Source organism: Rhinatrema bivittatum, chromosome 7, assembly GCF_901001135.1.
Source record: "Rhinatrema bivittatum chromosome 7, aRhiBiv1.1, whole genome shotgun sequence".
NCBI lineage: Eukaryota > Metazoa > Chordata > Amphibia > Gymnophiona > Rhinatrematidae > Rhinatrema > Rhinatrema bivittatum.
This window is the reverse complement of record NC_042621.1, coordinates 296089571-296109765: the sequence shown is the minus strand read 5'-3', so window position 1 is coordinate 296109765 and position 20195 is coordinate 296089571. Positions and strand designations below refer to the sequence as shown.

General features: G+C 46.7%; 1 protein-coding gene across 1 annotated transcript in view; it reads right to left on the bottom strand.

Moving 5' to 3' along the window:
- TDRD1 (tudor domain containing 1) overlaps positions 1 to 20195 on the bottom strand; it is a gene marked incomplete at its 5' end in the record, with an annotated part of 488249 nt that overhangs the window by 292106 nt on the left and 175948 nt on the right. Inside the window, one exon of the mRNA XM_029610456.1 lies at positions 5772 to 5915. Within this exon, the coding sequence (XP_029466316.1) occupies positions 5772 to 5915 (144 nt within the window). The remainder of the gene's footprint in view (positions 1 to 5771; positions 5916 to 20195) is intronic.

The window sequence follows — 20195 nt, the reverse complement described above, 5'->3', positions numbered from 1 at the left end:
CTCAGCCCATCCCAGCTGAGTACAGAGTTGGTCTCTGGCCACAGGGGGAGAGGACAAAGGCCTTCACCACTGCTCTCTGCTTCCTGCACCCACTAGCCTCTCAGCTGTTTGTCTCTTTATAGCTAAGTCCACGTCAGAAAACCAGCTACCAGACCGAGGCACTCTACTGAGAGAGGGATCCGCAGATATCACCTCAGGAAAACAACTGAAGGGAGGGACCATAAGGGATTCACCATAGAAGAGCAGGGCAAACTAATTTCCTCCTTTCTCCTAAATTTTTTTTTTTAAGCAATCCCCATATAGGGAGATGCACGTTCATCTGCTGGAGACAGAGAATACTGGCAGACTGACTTCAGCTTTGCTCAGTCTCCATCTGCTGATAGAGGTGCATAACACACTGGTGTGGATTAACCTGTCTAATGCTAAGGAAATGAAAATTGGTTCTTACCTGCTAATTTTCGTTCCTGTAATACCACAGATTAGTCCAGAAAAGTGGGTTGTGTATTCCTATCAGCAGGTGGAGTCAGAGAACAATTAGAACTTTGGGCACTGCTACATAAACGAGTGTGCCACCTGCAGTCACTCAGTATTGACCTGTACCCAAGCCCATGCTAACAGAACTAAATAACGAAGGGTAGCACCCAACTAAATGTCCGGACTACCACTTTGTTGCTGGCAAAAAACCAGACCAAACAACTGCTAAAAACTGCTCCATGAATCATGTCTGCAAAAAAGGAGCTCCAACAATAAAAAACTTAAGCAGGTTCTGATCAAGACAGTCTTTCGGGATCTGAAGAAAGGGGTGGGCCTCCGGACTGATCTGTGGTATTACAGGATCGAAAATTAGCAGGTAAGAACCAATTTTCATTTCCTTAACATACCCAGATCAGTCCAGAAAAGTGGGATGTACCCAAGCCACCCTACACTGGGCGGGAACCCGAAAGACCCGCACGAAGTACACTCTCCCCGAAAGGAAGGTTCATCAGAAGCCTTAACGTCCAATCGGTAATGTTTCGTAAAAGTGTGAATAGACCACACGGCAGCCCTACAGATCTCCTGAGGCGACAGTAACTGACTCTCTGCCCAGGAAGTAGCCTGAGCCCTGAGACCCAAAGGCACCTGACGCCCTTGGGCTATGTATGCAGCACAAATGGCTTCCTTAATCCACCGAGATATGGTCACCTTTGAGGCTTTGTCCCCCTTCTTTGGGCCACCAAAGAGAACGAACAAATGATCAGAACATCTGAAGTCACTGGTAACCTCCAGATAATGCAATAAGGTGCGCCGCACATCCAAAAGGTCTCTGTTCTCAGAAGAATCCCGAGACCAGTTAGGGAACCCCGGAAGCTCCACAGTTTGATTGACATGAAAGGCTGAAACCACCTTAGGGACAAAGGACGGAACCATACGTAACGATACCCGATCATCGTAAATCCGAAGAAAAGGATCCCAACAGGACAGCGCCTGCAATTCTGAGATCCAACGGGCCGAGCAAATGACGACCAAAAACAGTTTTCAAAGTCAGATGTTTCAGGGAAACTCCACGAAGAGGCTCGAAAGGAGCGCCAAATAGAACTCGCAGGACTAAATTAAAACTCCAATCCAGACACATCGAACAGATGGGAGGGCGCAAATGTTTGACCCCCTTAAGAAACCGAGCAATATCCGGATGTGCTGCCAGCAAACAGCAGTCAATGTTTCCCCGAAAGGCACCTACAGCTGCAACTTGAATACGAAGGGAATTGAACACGAGCCCTTAGCGAGGCCCTGTTGCAAAAAAGTCAAGCATCCGAGGAACATGCACCACTAAAGGGTCGCAAGAACACTGATGACACCACGTCTCAAAAAATTTCCAAACTCTCACATAGGCCATAGAAGTGGCTGGACTTCTCGCCTGTAGGAGGGTGGAAATGACTTGTTCTGAATAACCCCTCAAGCGTAAACGTTGCCTCTCAAAAGCCAAGCCGCGAGAGAGAAGCGATCCTCCCGATCCGCAAACCGCCGCTCGAAGGCTTAGCGCGGCAACCTTGATTGCTCGCTTCAACTGGATCTCCAGCTTGCGGTCTTTCATATCCTTAAGGGCAGCCACCCCAGCAACTGGGATAGGTTGCTGGGGTGGCTACCCTTAAGGTGGACGCCACGGTCTCGTGACTGCCGAGACCGTGGCGTCCACCTTTGGAATCTTCATTAAATCCAAAACATCAGACGATAATGGGTACAGTTTCGCCATAGCTCTGCCCAACTTCAAGCCGAAAACCGGAGTCTCCCACTCCCGGGTCACTAGTTTGCGAACCTTCTTAGGCAGAGAAAAAGATGTTGTGGGACCCCCTATGTTATTGATCTGAAGCTACGAGTTGCTGGAGTTAGCAATCTGTTATTGATCTGATGCCTGATGGGAGGAGCAATCAGATAGTAGTTAGCACTCTGTTCAAGATCTGTAGTTATATATGGGAGTTGAGGGTGGATCCCTGGACCAGTGGCAGATGACCACACCCCCGGGGGATGATCCCGAGAGGGACCACCGGTCAGGCTCAAACAGGCCGATACAGTAAGGTGAGGTAGAAAGGGGTGCGTTAGTGCCGGGCGCACCTGCGTTTGCCGCATGCACAGTTTGAAACACATACCGCTTGATACTGTATTTAAATGGCATGCAAATGCAAGCTGCGTCCAACGCATATCCAGGAAGCGCAATCCATTTTACTGTATAGGCACTATACAGCGCCTATACAGTATCCTGGGTGCGCTGGTACCTGTCATTTCAAATGACATTTGAAATGGCAGGTACCAGGAAGTGGATACAGGAGAAGGGCTGACTGACCCCCTAACTCCCCCCAAACTTTCCGCCAGCCCCCGCTCACCTGCCCTGGCCGCGTCCATCTCCCGCGCTGACAGCTCCAGAGTAGCCCCAGTCCTCTCTCCCCTCCTCCCGGGGACAACCGGCAGCGAGAGCAGCTTCAGCAGCCCGGGGCAGATCGGGCGCTCCCCATGGCTCCCTATTCTCTAAAACGTAATGAGTGCACGCCGTGACCTTGGACGTCGCACGCCGTGACCTGAGCACCCGGCGTGGTAAATTAGGTTAAACACGCGGCAAAACTGCAGGTTTAAAAAGCGATAATCGGGGCGCGCGTTACTGTATGGGAGGGAATAGCTAATCCGATCGTTTACATCTCATATACATGCCGCGGGAGGAAAGGGTTAACCGTAGATTTAAAGAGGCGGTAAGGATGGGTTAAAAGGGATAGTGAATCGCAGGTAGGACTAACGCGGCCAAATTGTGAGTAGAAAGCGGGTTAGAAGCAGAGTAACCGTGGCTGCACTTTACTGTATCGGCCTGAAAGGTAGGAGACAAACACACACTAGTTCTTTTATTAGACAGTATACTGAAACACCAGAGATGGCAGTAGTGAGCTGGTAAGCCCGGCTGGGCTGTAGTCCCTCAGATACTGGAACAGCAATCCCTGGACGCTGAGCTGAAGAGAGACTGAGATATAGTGAGTAGGCAGGGTATGCAGATGGTAACACACACAATGTCCCAATGAAGCCCAGGAGCTGGAAAGTATAGGCCCTCGAGGAGCGAGTACCTGGTTCCAGGGAAAGCTCAGAGAGAATGATGGTAACTCACTGATGTAGCTGATATAGTTGGTAGTGATGACTTCCAGACAGAAGAGTATACGAAGCAAGTCTGGGATCAGGGCCCTCGAGGAGCAAGTACCGGTTCCAGACTGTCACCCGAAAAAAACAAAAAGAGAGTGAGGCCCCCGAGGAGTGGGTACCTCTGGTAAGTCCGAGGAGGCAGAGTAGCTTAGGTAGCGAAACCCTTGCTAACTTGAAGTGTTAGCAAATACTGAGACCTTAAATATCCGTCGCAGGTGACATCATCTTCGGGGGACGCCCCTGAGGTTCGAACCATTGCCGCGCACGCCCCTAGGCCTCCAGGAAACATGGCGGTTGCAGCATCGAGCCAGTCCAGGAACACCAGAGGGTCCTCGGCAAATGGATGCCGTGGCAGTCAATCTTCCCGCGGATGGAGAGGGAGGCACCAGAGAGGAGGAGGGTGGAGACAGGGAGTCGGGCACCTACGGACACAATACCCTAATGCTGATGAGGACTGGATTGACGCCCTCGTTGTCAGACTTCTTGAGAAATCTTAAGTCCCAGAACTTCAAGGACCTGGGGAATAAGAGGTCTTAACTCATCCCGCTTGAACAAACGCACCACGCTGGGGTCATCCAACTCCGCAGGAGGGTCATCGGGCTCATCCGGATCATCAGTATCCACATCAGCCAGATCGGCCACGGATCCGGGTCTGCCACCCCTACTACCCCAGAAGTCGGCGTCGCCCCAGACCCCGGGATCGGATCTCACGTACCCTGGGGAGAATCCCCTGTGGGGTGAGAGCCTGATCAGAGAGGCACTGACGAGGGTCCGTACCCCGACCTCTTTTCTCAGGGGGGTCCGAACCTGCCCTCAGGAGACCGGGCCGCTTTACCGCCGAGCGTTTCCTTGCGAGGAAAGCCTGGTGCATAAGGAGGACAAATTCTGGGGGAAAACCCCTCCGGGTCCCCCTCCCCCACTGGAGAGTCGGCTGGGGTGATATCATCAGTTCCCCCCAGTGAGGTCTTCCCTCACTCGGGCTAGAAGAGGCAACACAGAAAAAATTTCAGTCAGGCAGGACCAGAAAAACAAACTTTTCATGCTGCAGGATAAGAGACTACCAGCTGAAGAGGGGGAAAAAAAACTGCGTGCAGCCGTACCGCGGGAAAGGAGCCTGCAATAGTGAAATCGCAAGGCCCCCAGCAGGGAAGTGATGAGTAAACAAGGCACACGGAGAAAAACTCACCCTTGCCCTCAGAAAACGACCCAGAGCCCAGGGAGCTGAGGGAAACAGTGCTGACAGCTTTCCCGGCTGGCCTTAAAATACCCGGTCCCTCCTGCACCTCTCTCCTTACCTCAGCACTGAAGACTGTCAGTCGCAGTGAAAACAGCTTTTATTTTTTTTAATTAAACTTTACCAAGACACAGAGAAAAGCTGTTTCAGGAGGCAAGGGAGCAGCTGTAGCAGAGATGGTGGTGAGTAGCCAGGAGCCCCTGGTCATCAGACACCGAACTGTGGCGGGCGAAACCCTGACAGGAATATCCAATTCCCTGGACGCCCGGCTTCTACTGAGGGATGGCCCACGAAGGCGCCTAACACCACAGGAAGCGACCATAAACCAAAAAATTAAATTCAAACTAAATAAAAAATATAACTAAAGACTGCAGGTGTGCATCTGTACCACCCGCTGGAGTCAGAGAAATACTGAGTGACTACAGGTGGCACTCTCGTTATGTAGCAGTGCCCAAAGTAAACCGACGCGATATGAACATCGGTATATAAAAGCAAATAAATAAATTAAATAAATAAATATATAAATTGTTCTAATTGTTCTCTGACTCCACCTGCTGGTAGGGACCCACTTTTCTGGACTGATCTGGGGCCCCAGTTAACAGACTTACAGCCACAAGGACTGAATGTTATGACTAGCAATCAATTCAGGCATTATGAAAAACCTGTTCTGAAACAAAAAGGGGCCTCTCTAGAGCCTGGACCCAACTGCAAGCTTCATTATAATGTCAGCATCTTTTCAGCACAGAAATTCATTGATGTAATATAGAACTAGCCTCCAACTAACAACTGAAGATAGCTTCCCATGCCAATCAGTTTCATGGAAATCTTAAAAAGAAAAAGAAAGCAAAAAGAAAAGCAAGCGCGCATCATGATGCAAACTCACAAAAGGAGAGAAGAGCTCAATTTCCTTGTGTAGCGGCTGAATTCTGTCCAGTGCAACATCCTCCTTATTTCCATAATCGATATATAATGCCTGTGCTTTCCGCTGGGAGACATCCACATCCTGTATCAGGACTCTGTACCAATTCTGTAGAAGCAAATGAGCTGCAGGTTAAAAGCCAATTTTGGAAATATTTGAAGTGAATGAACGCAGGGATGACCCTAATCTTACGTTAACACAACATGAACAAAAATGGATCTTTAAATTGTGGACTGTATATCCATTTGGTCTCAACAAGGAAGTTGGCAGGTCCATGCTATGATGTTGCAGCCCCTAATAGGTGCAAAAGTCTATCTGTTGAGCCCTTTAAAACTTAGTGGTTGGTGGGGGTTTGGGTAGCCCGCTGCCATTGTCTGAAAGCTAAGCAGAGCCTGGAGAGGTTGGTTTGTTACATGGACCCGGAAGCATTTTTACTTTATTTTGATTTTTTTGTGTCAAATTTTCGAAGCACTGCGTCCATTGTGAAGGTGCCCACCGTAACAATAAGTCCTTGTCCCATTGCCACTGGTAACGTCCCTCTACCGGTGTTGATTCCAACCACCAAATGTATATATTGGAAATGATGCCTTTCGCTCCCATGTGTGGACTGCACATAGCTTCAAAAGCAGTCTTCTTCCGACTCGGCTCCTTATCTAGATGCATTGCCTGTATACAATGTCGTAGTTACAAATAAAGCAAAATTGCTTACCTTGTAATAGGTGTTATCCCAGGACAGCAGGATGTAGTCCTCACATATGGGTGACATCGGTAATGGAGCCCTATGTACGGAAAAACTTCTTTAAAAGTTTCCATGAAACTTTTGACTGGCACCAGAGTGCCTACTGAGCATGCCCAGCATGCCATGATATTCCCTGCCACAGGGGTCTCCCTTCAGTCTTGTTTTGTAGCAATAAGCCTTAGCAAAAATAAAATAATAAAACGTATCGTACCCAACTCCGCGGGGTGGCGGGTGGGTTTCGTGAGGACTACATCCTGCTGTCCTGGGATAACACCTATTACAAGGTAAGCAATTTTGCTTTATCCCAGGACAAGCAGGATGCTAGTCCTCACATATGGGTGATTAGCAAGCTAGAGGCTGAGTCATTTTGTAGTGAAGCAACAGTGAAGTATTGTTGATGAAATGAATCAGCCGAAGATCACAGCAGGTTGGATGTAGAAGGAGTTGGGATTAAACTAGAAACAAGTTCTTTAAGACGGATTGTCCATAGGCCGAATCTTGTCTTCCTTCTTTGTCTAAACAGTAGTGAGCTGTAAAAGTGTGAAGAGAACTCCATGTTGCTGCTTTACAAATGTCCAGAATAGGTACAGAGCGAAGGTGCGCTACTGAAGTTGACATTGCTCTGACCGAGTGTGCTTTTACTCGCCCTTGAAGAGTAAGACCTGCTTTTTCATAACAAAATTGTATGCAATCTGCTAGCCAGTTTGACAGAGTATGCTTACCCACTGCTTTACCTGGTTTGTTTGGATCATAGGAAACAAACAGCTGACTGGATTTCCTTTGGGCTGTTGTGCGGTTTAAATAGAAGGATAACGCACGCTTACAGTCCAAAGTGTGTAAGGCTCTTTCACCCTGATGGGAATGAGGCCTAGGAAAGAATGTCGGTAAAACTATGGATTGGTTCAAGTGAAATTCCGTAACAACCTTAGGAAGGAATTTTGGATGTGTACGGAGGACTACTCTGTCATGTAGGAACTTTGTAAAAGGTTCGTATGTGACTAGCGCTTGTAGTTCACTGACCCTTCTAGCTGATGTAATGGCTATGAGAAATACCGTTTTCCAAGTAAGGTATTTAAGGTCACAGGTATTTATGGGTTCAAATGGAGAACGCATAAGCCTAGTTAATACTACGTTCAGATCCCATTGTATGCTTGGGGAATGAACTGGAGGTTTAATGTGAGTTAGGCCTCTCATGAATCTACTTACGAGAGGCTGTGTAGAAATAGGTGCATCTCCCAACTTGTTATGGTAAACTGAGATTGCACTTAAGTGTACCCTTACAGATGACGTCTTAAGACCAGAGACTGAGAGATGGTAAAGGTAATCTAGTAGCTAGGTAGTGGAGCAAGTGAAAGGATCTAAATCCTTCTGAGTGCACCACAAAGTAAACAGTTTCCATTTGTAGGAATAATTTTTTCTAGTGGAAGGTTTACGTGCAGCTATCAGCACTTGAGATATAGTGGTTGGAAGGTTGAGTGGTTGTAAGATCAAGCTTTCAACACCCATGCTGTCAGGGACAGGGATTGAAGGTTGGGATGGCGCAACTGACCCTGTTCCTGAGTTATGAGATTGGGAGCTACTCCCAGGCAAATTGGATCCCTGACTGAGAGATCTAGCAGTGTGGGGAACCATACCTGTCGAGGCCAGTATGGGGCTATGAGTATCATAGTCCCCTTGTCCTGTTGTAGTTTCACTAGTGTTTTGGTTATGAGTGGTATCGGTGGATACGCGTATAACAGGCCTGAATTCCAATGGCGAGCAAATGCGTCCTTTGGTAGGCTGTTCTGCTGTCGGAGTAGAGAGCAGTAATTGTTCACTTTGTAGTTGAGCTGGGATGCAAAGAGATCTATCGTCGGTTGACCCCAGCGTTGGAAGATCTTGGATGCTATTGCTGGATCCAAGGACCATTCGTGCGGTTGGAACTGACGACTGAGGCGATCCGCTATTATGTTGTGGATGCCTGCTAGGTAAGTGGCCCGTAGAAGAATCGAGTGTGTCAGGCCCCAGTCCCAAATATGTGCTGCTTCTTGACAAAGGAGGTAGGAACCTGTCCCCCCTTGTTTGTTGATGTACCACATGGCTACTGTATTGTCCGTTTGGATCAGAACAGTCTTGTATGAAAGGCAGTCCTTGAACGCATGTAGCGCATAGCGTATAGCTCGAAGCTCCAGGAAGTTTATTTGAAAGGAGGCTTCGAGCTTTGTCCACTTGCCCTGTGTCTTTAGTTGACCGATGTGTGCTCCCCACCCTAAGGTGGATGCATCTGTAGTTAAAGTCACTTGTGGAACTGGTTGCTGGAAAGGTAGGCCTTTGAGCAGGTTGTTCATTGATGTCCACCAGACGAGTGCTGCTCTGAGGTCTGGTGTGATATGAATGGGCATGGACATTGGTTGAGTGGCTTGTATCCACTGTGCTTTGAGTGTCCATTGCAGTAGTCGCATGGTTAATCTGGCCATGGGAGTTACGTGAACTGTGGAAGCCATGTGCCCTAGAAGAATTAGGCACTGGTAAGCTGTTACCTGGAATTGGTTTCGAAGATTGTGAGTCAAAAGGACAAGTGTTTGAGCACGATCTCTTGGAAGAAAAGCTTTTGCTATTGTAGTGTTTAGCTCTGCACCTATGAACTGTATAAGATGATTTGGTGACAGATTGGATTTCTGGTAGTTGATGAGAAATCCCAAGGAATGAAGTACATGGATAGTGAGCTTGAGAGAAGTGAGAGCTCCTTCTTTTGATTGACTCTTGATGAGCCAATCGTCCAGGTAAGGGAACACGTGCACTCTGTTTGTGGAGGTGTGCCACTGCTGCAGCCATGCACTTTGTGAATACTCGTGGCGCTGATGCAAGGCCAAATGGCAGCACTTTGTATTGAAAGTGTTGATCCATTACCCGAAATCGCAGGTACTGGCGATGAGGAGGAAAGATGGGGATGTGAGCGTAGGCATCTTGAAGATCCAGAGAGCAGAGCCAATCTCCCCTTTGAAGAAGAGGTAGAATGGTGCCTAAGGACACCATCCTGAATTTTTCTTTTTTGAGAAATTTGTTGAGATTTCTGAGGTCTAGAATGGGACGAAGGCCTCCTGTTTTCTTTGGAATGAGGAAATATCTGGAGTAGAATCCTCTGCCCTTTTGAGGTCCAGGAACTGGTTCTATGGCCCTGGCTTTCAGAAGGGTGGATAATTCTGTTTGAAGAATTATGGAATGTTGATTTATTGTCCAAGATGGAAGTGGTGGGTTTTCTTTTGGAACAGTAAGAAAATCCAGTTTGTAACTGTGAGCTGTGATGGATAACACCCACTAGTCGGTGGTGATGGAGGTCCAAATGCTGTGAAAGTATTTTATTCGACCCCCCCACTGGTATGTTTGGGAATGGGTTGATACGGCTGCTGCTCTCTGGGGCTTTTCAAAAACCAGATGTAGTGGCAGTTTGTGGTGGTGGTTGAGCCCTTGCAGGCCTCTGCCTAGGCTGTTGGCGTTGAGGTGGGCAGGCTGTTCTGGCCCTATTTGCTGATGGGTAATACCTGCGTGGACGGTAGTAAGGACGTCTGGTATCACGCCTTGGGATCTTTCTTGTGGAAGACTGAGTATCCTGCGGTAGTAAGGACAACTGCTTTAGGGTCTCTGTATGGTCCTTCATAGTCGCCACAGCTTCTTTTAACTTTTCCCCAAAAAGGTTATCCCCCACGCAAGGAAGATCAGCCAAGCGTTCTTGCACCTCTGGACGTAGATCAGAGGCTTTTAGCCATGCCCATCTGCGTGCAGCTATGCCTGAAGCAGAGAGTCTTGCTGCAGTCTCGAAGCAGTTGTAAGTGGCTCTGACCTCGTGCTTCCCTGATTCGAGGCCTTTATGAATGATGGTTTGGAGTTGATCCTGATACTGGTCAGGAAGAGACAGGGTTAGGTCTTGAACCTACTTCCAGAGGTTCCTTTGATACTGGTTCATATATAGCTGGTATGATGTTATTTTTGATACCAGCATGGAACCTTGAAAAACCTTGCGTCCCAGGTTATCTAGAAATCTACTTTCCTTCCCAGGAGGTGTAGATGAATGGGATTTCAGTCTCTTCGCCTTCTTCTGGGCGGATTCTACGACGACTGACTGATGTGGCAACTGAGACTTTTGAAAACCTGGGATAGGTTGCACTAAGTAAGTTGCCTCTGACCTTTTGTTTACCGGTGACACTGTTCCTGGATGCTCCCATATTCTGTATTGAAGTTCTTGGAAAACTTCATGGACAGGGACTGCTAGCATTTCTTTAGGAGGGTCCACAAACTGCAGAACCTCCAATGTTTTTTGTCTCGCATCCACCTCTGTAATTGAAAGGGGATGGTTTCAGCCATATCCTTTACAAAATTTGTAAAGGACAGGTCCTCAGGAGGTGACTTCCTGTGGTCGTCAGGTGGAGAAGGTTCTGAAAATATCTCTTCATCCGAAGAATATTCAGAACCGGTGTCCACAGGCATCTCACGTGGGGTGTGGTGAGTGACTGGTTCACTAGGTCGTGATGGCAGCAGAGGAGAACGAGGCCTTGGAGGTCTTGGTATCCCAGATGGGCCTGGAATGGGCTCCTCTGGTGCTCTGCTGGAAAGAATGTCCAGGAGCGTGTCTAATTTGGTGATGACTGGATGTAGCATCGAGACATCTGCTTTGGGCATCGGTGGCACAGATGAGGGTACCGGAGTAGGCATCGGTTCCTGTGGCATCGGTGTCAGCGGCATCGATGGCGCTGGATCCCTCAGGGTTGGAATCGGCATCGATGGAGGTGTCGATGGCTGAGGCGGAATCGCATCGCGCAGAGCCTGTTGCACCGCTTGACGTATAAACGTGTCAAGTTCCACTCTCATAGCTGGTGATATCAGAGCAGCTATGGAGGGAGGCGGTGTTGGCGATGCCGATACCTCCTCAGAGCCCTGAGGAGGTACGGAGTCCGGCACCAATATCGGTGGGGATCGCCCTGAATCACTAGGCCTCGAAGCCTCCGCCCCCGTCCGGGGTTTCTTTGCGGGTGAGGCCGTACCTGACGATGGGTCCTCGGTCATCGGTGTTTGGCGTCTTCGATGCCGGTGTCGATGTTTTTCTTTTTGTTTCTCACTGCCCGACGTCGATGCTTTTGATGACACTGATGGTGAAGGCGTGGAAGCATCTCCCGCCTCCGGACGACTTTTCTTCAGTAAAACTTGACGAACTGATCCTGATGGCAATGACTGCACGGAAGTCGATGCCTTCGGAAGCAATTGTATATTAAACAATTGTTCCATCTTCTCAGCTCAGAGACGACGGCCTTTCGAGGTCATCTCCGCACAGGATTTACAGGATTGAATATTGTGGTCTTTGCCTAGGCAAAGAACAAATTCAAAGTGCGGGTCGGTTATGGACATCGTCCGCGCAGAGTTTGGGCATTTTTTAAACCCGGAGGCCATGTCGCCGGACAGCCGTCGACGGCAATGACCCAAAAAAGTCGGTCCCGGCCGGAAACCGAAAAGGAAAAAAAAGTTACTGCGGTGATAACTAAGGGAAACCCTTGCGGTGGAGATAATTTTTTTCCCGAAAAGATAAACTTTTTAAAGGAGGTGAAATCACCTCAGGACTCCAATAGACCGCGATGCTAAGTGCTTCGCGGAAAAAAGAAGACTGAAGGGAGACCCCTGTGGCAGGGAATATCATGGCATGCTGGGCATGCTCAGTAGGCACTCTGGTGCCAGTCAAAAGTTTCATGGAAACTTTTAAAGAAGTTTTTCCGTACATAGGGCTCCATTACCGATGTCACCCATATGTGAGGACTAGCATCCTGCTTGTCCTGGGATAATAATAGAACTCCGAAGCTGGAAGTCCATAGAGTCTCTGAAGTTCCTCGAAAGGAATAATACCCTGCTCACACATCAGCTGCCCATAATACCATACTCCCCATTTACCCCACCTATCTGGTCTATTCCCTCGTGACCTACCCAAGTATTATTTTTATACAAGCCTAGGGGTAACAAGGGTGTAATCTGGCTGACACCAGACAGTAAGGGTCTACATTTCTGCCATATCCTCACCGTAACTAGCGTAAAAGGATTACTCAGTTCCTTATTAGGAATTTTCCGTGGCATCCCCCATATTCTATGCAACAGGGATCCCCCATTATCCGAGGCTTGTTCAATCTTCGCCCACTGCTTCAACTCCTGCCCCCCTTTCCATTCATATATAACTCGTAATTGGGCGGCTTGAAAATACCGAATAAAATTCGGGACCACCAGCCCTCCTTTCTTTCGTGGTTTACATAATACCTGTCGAGAGATGCGAGGGGGGTCTCCTCCTCCAAATAAAGTGGAAAATCTTAGTATGCAATTTTTTTCAAGAATTTCGTTGGTAAGTCAACTGGCAATGTCTGGAAAAGATAGAGCCACCTCGGCAACACATTCATTTTAATAGTGGCCACTCTCCCCACCCATGTTAGTCGGTAAGGGCTCCAGATCTCTAGGTCCCTACTCATTTTAACCATCAACGGTACATAATTTAACTTGAACAAATGAATCCAGTTCGCATGTAATATAATACCTAGATATTTTAAGCCCTGTCTAGCCCACTTAAACGGAAAATGGGCTTGTAAGCCGGCTTTCTGGACCTCCGTAAGTGTAAGGTTCAAGATTTCTGATTTTGACATGTTAACTTTAAAGCCAGAAATAGAGCTAAAGCAATCCAGTTCCTTTATCAAAATTGGTAAGGTCAGCTGTGGGTTAGCAATTGAAAACAATATATCATCCGCAAACAGCGAAATTTTATATTGTACCTCCCCACTAGGGATTCCTTTAATATCCCCCTGTTGCCGTATCCGAGCCGCAAAAGGTTCCAGAAATAGCGCAAACAATAGGGGGGGAGAGAGGGCATCCCTGTCTGGTACCCCTTCCCAAAGCAAAAGTGGGGGAGTAGGACCCATTGACTTTTATACATGCCTTCGGAGATGTATACATAGCCTTGATCCATTTCCGAAAGTTGTCTCCTATTCCCACCTTTCTCAATACTTCAAACAGAAAATCCCAATTTACCCTATCGAAGGCTTTTTCTGCATCCACCCCGAGTAACACTGATGGAATATTCTGTACCCGTGCTGTCCATATTAAATTAACTACTTTCCGAATGTTGTCCCCTGCCTGTCGTCCCAGAATAAACCCAGCCTGGTCTGGATGAATAAGCATTGGCATAACCATATTCAGTCTGTGGGCCAAGACCTTGGCCATAATCTTTAAGTCAATGTTAAGAAGAGATATAGGCCTATATGACCCACACACTGTTTTGTCCTTACCAGGCTTAGGGATCACCGTTATACCGGCTAACTCCATAGTTTCTGGCAAGGTAGACGTGTTAAGTAGATTATATACCATTTGTAAGTAAGGGACCAGAATATCTTTAAACTTCTTATAAAAGAGGCCCGTAAACCCATCCAGACCCGGTGCCTTATGGGGTTTCAGGGTAGCTATAGCATCAACTATCTCCCCTTTAGTAATAGGTTTATCCATAATCAGGGAATGAGCCTCAGTAAGAACCGGCATCTGTAGGTACTCAGCAATCCGCTCGCGCGGTACCTGCGGTCCCCCTATATATAAGTCTTTATAGAATTGAGCGAATCAGTTCCGTATCCCTGGGTTGTCCCAGATATGGTGGCCCTTAAGGTCTTTAATTTTAAGTATAGTACTCTGTGCAATTTGCTGTTTTAATTGTCTGGCCAACAATCTTCCCGGTCTATTTCCTTCCAAAAAATATGTCCCCCTACATCTATCAAGTTTATCCACTATCTCACCGTCTAAGACTACTTGCAATTCATGTCGCTTTTTATCTAATTCTTGAAGTGTGCGCCACCCTCCGGATTGTTTGTGTTTCCGTTCCAGCCTCTCTATATCCCGGATTAACTTGTCTTTCACCCTTCTTTGCTCCCTGCGTCTAGCCGCTGCTCTGGCTATGAGCTTTCCTCTAATTACCGCCTTAAAGCAGTCCCACACTGTCCGTGTTGGGACTGTTCCATTATCATTTAAGTCAAAGTATTCCGTGATATCCTGTGATAAGGACTCACAAAATTGCGGGTCTGCAAGTAGACTATTATTTAACCACCAAAACTTAGGCCCTGGGATGTCCGGCACAAGGCAGAAAGTGCCTTGGATGTTAGTATGATCGGACCACGTAATATTCCCTATCCTAGAGTCCCTACAACACGTATACCAATGCTTGCTTCCCAGCCACATGTCAATTCGAGAATAAGTTTAATGTACTCTAGAATAAAAGGAATAGTCCCTTTCATTTATATTTTGCATACGCCAAATGTCCACTAATCCCCAATGCTCCATCAAAATTTTTAACCTTGCTCTATGTGTATTGGTCCCCCCCCCACCCTTTCCAATTACTGTGATCCATATGCGTATTTAATATAGTATTAAAATCTCCTCCCATTAATAAAGAACCCTGTATGAAACCACTCAAAGTTTGTTCCAAGGTTTGTTCCAACAGCAGAATTCCCCCCGCTGTTGATTAGGGGCATATACATTCAAAAGTGTAACCAGAACATTATCTAGTTTAGCCACCACCACAATAAATCTGCCCTTTCTATCTTTCTTACAATCCAATATCTCAATTCGGAGGCTTTTAGCTATCGGGATTCCCACCCCACTTGTCTTTTTATCCTCACAATTAGATGCCAACAGAATGTGTGGGTATGCCTTATCTCGTAGTAGCTTCTCATCTTTTCTTAATAAATGTGTCTCTTGTATAAAATAGATTGAAGCCTTAAGTGCTTTTGCTTCATTAAATAACAATTGGCGCTTTCTAGGATGATTTCAAGCCTTTCACATTCAGGGATACAATCCGAAAGTCAGCCATCATATCTATACATCTGCTCTTCCCTGAATGGTATCCCCTTCGAGAAGCCAGATATAGTTCAATAACCACCCCAGGTTGTCATACAGTTGCATACCACATATCCACCCTTTAAGTCTCTCCCCCCCCCCTTACCATCATTAATGAGGTATTTACCCTCACCTTCTCCATGTGGATGGAATGACATCATCCAGTGTAGCCTTAAATATCCATCCTAACAACCATGCTAACTGCTATTGCAAATTCAGAAACTGCCCTTCTCATGGCCCTCAACAATCAATGCAGGGATTCCCCCCAAATCATAGTCACAGTTGTTCCATCTAGTTGGCAATCGATGGAATACATAGCCCCCTGCCCCTGTATGTCTCACTTAAAGAGACCACTCATATAATTCTTCATCTTGCTATGTAATCCCTTGACACCCAGTCTCTCCTAACACCAGAAATGAATCAGTTCTCAGTGTTTTCTCGTCACTCCTTAGTGCCATCCTGTCTGCGCAGTCGTTTCCCTCCTTTTCCCGCACGCTGACACCTGGGTCCTGGTCCTGCTCTTCCCGGCTGGCTTCCCACATCATGTCCTTTTACTTCGATTCCGTGTTGTCTCAAAAACTTTTCTGCACCCTCTGAGTGTTTAGCCACACAGGAGTCTCCACTTATAGTAAATAGGATTCCAAACGGGTACAGCCATCTGTATCGTACATTCTCAGCTCTCAGTGTCTCCGTAATATTTTTCATCTCTCTACGCTTTTGTAGCGTAACTGAAGATAAACCATTAAAGATTTGTATCGCCGAACCCCTCCATCTGATCTGTCCCAGGCTGCGTGCTTTTGTTATTATTAATTCTTTTATTGGAAAATTATGGTGGCATGCCACTATGTCTCTAGGTTTATTATTAACTGGCTTACCTAGAGCTCTGTGCGCTCTGTCTATCGCTATGGTCTCTTCAGACGGCTTCTGCGTCTCAGCTCCCAGCACTGCTTGACATATGTCCTGTACCAGGGCCACATAGTCAGTGGTCCCCTCCTTCTCCAGAACCCCCCTGATGCGGATATTACACCTCCTCTATTTTCCAGGTCTTCTATTTTAGAGAGCAGGTCTTCCTTAGCTAATTGCAGGCTCTGTATTTCTTTGCTGTGCTGCTGTATGGCCTCAGCGTGTTTGATCCTCTCGCCGAGCTCCTCCACTTCAACCCTCAGCGCCCCCATACTTTCTTTGATTTCAGCCTTTAAAGTCTGTATTATTTCTTTTTTTGCTTCCTGGAGCCAAGTTTTAATATCCTGGCTCGCCGGGTTGCCGCCATTGCTCATGTCCATTTTATGTCCCGTCTCCGAGTCCCCCTCCTCCGCCATATTGTCTTCCTCCTCGCTGGGTAGCTTATTCTGGGGCGCGTCTGGGCCGCTATAGGAAAACTCAGACAGGTCGATTGCTCGTCGGTGAGTCGCCACTTTCCCCGATGCAGGCAGTGGAACAGATCCGCAGCAAAGGGCAGTTTCGCTTATTTTTCCCCCGATATAGCGCTGAGCTACACAGAGCTCCTAGATTATGCTGCCATTCACCTCGGGTGACGTCACTTCCCCCCTATTTTGATTTTTTAAAATTGTATATAACTTGTTGATTAACAGTACATTTTGAGCCTTCTTTGTAGTTTTTGTGATTTGGTCCCCTGAAGAAGACACTTGCTGATGCTGAAACATTGTCAATGTTGGGCCTTTATTTGAAAGCACTTATGTTTATGGAGTGAGTGGTATAAAAGTCTAAGCAAGTCAGATAAGTAAAATATATTTTTAAATATAAAATTTTTTTAAAAATATAAATTTGGTTGAAATAAAAATAATTTTTCTTTTTTTTTAAGAAAATCAAAGTGTGGAATATACGTGGGAAAAGGAAAAGCAAAGGTTGCTTCCCTGTAACAGGTGTTCTCACAGGACAGCAGGATGTTAGTCCTCACATATGGGTGACATCACAGGATGGAGCCCAATCACGGAATACTTCTGTCAAAGTTTCCAGAACTTTGGCCCCTACTGGGCATGCCCAGCATGGCACCAACCCTGCAGCCAGCAGGGGTCCCCCTTCAGTCTTGTTACAAAGCTACAGGCAGTGCCGAAAAATAAAATAAGAAACGAACCCAACACCGCGGGGTGACGGGCGGGTTTCGTGAGGACTAACATCCTGCTGTCCTGTGAGAAAGCAAAATTGCTTACCTTGCAATAGGTGTTATCCCAGGACAGCAGGATGTAGTCCTCACATATGGGTGATTCCAGCACGGGAAATCTTTCTGTCAAAGTTTCTAGAAACTTTTGACTGGCCGTGTGAGGCCACTGAGCATGCCCAGCATGCTATGATATTCTCTGCCACAGGTGTCTCTCGTCAGTCTGGTATGTAGCAAAAAAGTTTAGCAAAAAATAAAATAATAAAAGGACAGAAGCCCAACTCCGCAGGGTGGCGGGTGGGTTCTGTGAGGACTACATCCTGCTGTCCTGGGATAACACCTATTACAAGGTAAGCAATTTTGCTTTATCCCAGGACAAGCAGGATGCTAGTCCTCACATATGGGTGAATAGCAAGCTAGAGGCAGAGTCATTTTGTAGTGAGGCAACAGTGGGTTTGTGTTGTTGAATATGAGTCAGCCGAAGATCACAGTAGGTTGGTTGTAGAAGGAGTTGGAACTATACTGGAATCAAGTTCTTTAAGACAGATTGTCCATAGGCAGAATCTTGTTGTCCCTGCTTGTCCAAGCAGTAATGAGCTGCAAAGATGTGAAGAGAACTCCATGTTGCTGCTTTACATATGTCAATGATTGGCACTGAACGATAGTGTGCTACTGAGGTTGACATTGCTCTTACTGAATGTGCTTTTACTCGCCCTCGGAGAGGAAGGCCTGCTTGTTCATAGCAGAACTCTATGCAATCTGCTATCCAATTGGATAGAGTATGTTTACCTACTGCGTTACCCGGTTTGTTTGGATCGTAGGATACAAAGAGCTGTGTGGATTGTCTGTGAACTGCAGTGTGGTCTATATAAAAGGCTAGTGCACGCTTACAGTCCAAGGTATGCAAGGCTGTTTCTCCTGGATGGGAATGAGGCCTTGGAAAGAATGTGGGTAAATTTATGGATTGATTCAAGTGGAATTCCGTAACTACTTTGGGAAGGAATTTTGGATGTGTACGGAGAACCACTTTGTCATGTAAGAACTTAGTATAGGGTGGATATGTGACAAGTGCTTGTAACTCACTAACCCTTCTAGCTGATGTAATGGCTATGAGGAAGATAGTTTTCCATGTGAGAAATTTAAGATCACAAGAATCTATGGGTTCGAAAGGAGAGCGCATGAGTCTTGTTAATACCAAATTCAGATCCCATTCTGTGACAGGTGGTTGAATTGGTGGTTTAAGGTGAGTTAAACCTCTCATAAATCTGCTTACGAGAGGTTGTGTGGAAATAGGTGCATCTCCCATCTTGTTATGGTAAGCTGAGATTGCACTTAAATGTACTCTTACAGATGAAGTCTGGAGACCAGATTCCGAAAGATGGTATAAGTATTCTAGTAGAGAAGTTGTGGGGCAGGTGAAAGGATTTATGTTCTTTTTGGAGCACCACAAAGTGAATCTCTTCCATTTAGAAGAATAGTTCTTTCGTGTGGAAGGTTTACGTGAAGCTATAAGCACTTGAGATATACTGGATGAAAGATTGAGTGGTTGTAATATCAAGCTTTCAACATCCATGCTGTCAGGGATAGGGATTGAAGGTTGGGATGGCGCAACCGACCCTGATCCTGAGTTATGAGAGTGGGAGCTACTCCCAGATGAATTGGATCCCTGACTGAGAGGTCTAGCAGTGTGGGGAACCATACTTCTCGAGGCCAATATGGGGTTATGAGTATCATGGACCCCTTGTCCTGTTGTAGTTTCACTAGAGTTTTGGTTATGAGCGGTATTGGAGGATACGCGTATAGTAGGCCTGAGTTCCAAGGGCGAGCGAAGGTGTCCTTGGCTGGCTGATTCTTCTGTTTGTGTAGAGAACAGAACCTGTCCACTTTGTGATTCAGATGTGACGCAAAGAGGTGTATTGTTGGTTGTCCCCAATACTGAAATATCCTGGTCGCTACTGCAGGATCCAGGGACCATTCGTGTGGTTGGAATTGACGACTGAGTCGATCCGCTACTACATTTATTTATTTATTTTTTATTTTTATATGCCGATGTTCCTGTATAGAATACATATCGCACCAGTTTACAGAGAACTGAACTGTCGCCCCAGGAGGCGGATACATGGAACAAGGTTGATACGAACTTACAGTGAACAAATGGGATGCAATTAAAAACATGAATGCTAACATGATTGGTACAATTAAAACATATTTACAATGACATATTTACAGTGGTATAAGTGGAAGAACGGCTGTGAAGTACCATTCATTGGATCTTAACCCTCCGGGAATGCCTGGCTGAATAGCCATGTTTTTAGTTTCTTTTTGAAAACAAGAGGGCAGGGTTCTCGACGGAGGTCCGGTGGGAGCGAGTTCCAAAGGGGAGGACCCGCTGTGGAGAGGGCGCGTTTCCTTAGTGAATTTTTGGCCGGCTGGGTGTGCAGCATGTCCTTGTACGCTCTTCTGATGGGTCTATTAGAAGTGTGTGGCTGCAGTTGGAAGGTTAGGTTGAGGGGGGAGATGTTGTGAAGAGCCTTGTGGATCATCATGAGGGCTTTAAAGAGTATCCTGAATTTAATTGGCAGCCAGTGAAGGTTCAGAAGGATAGGGGTGATGTGTTCCCTTTTGTTGGTGTTTGTGAGGATCCTAGCAGTCG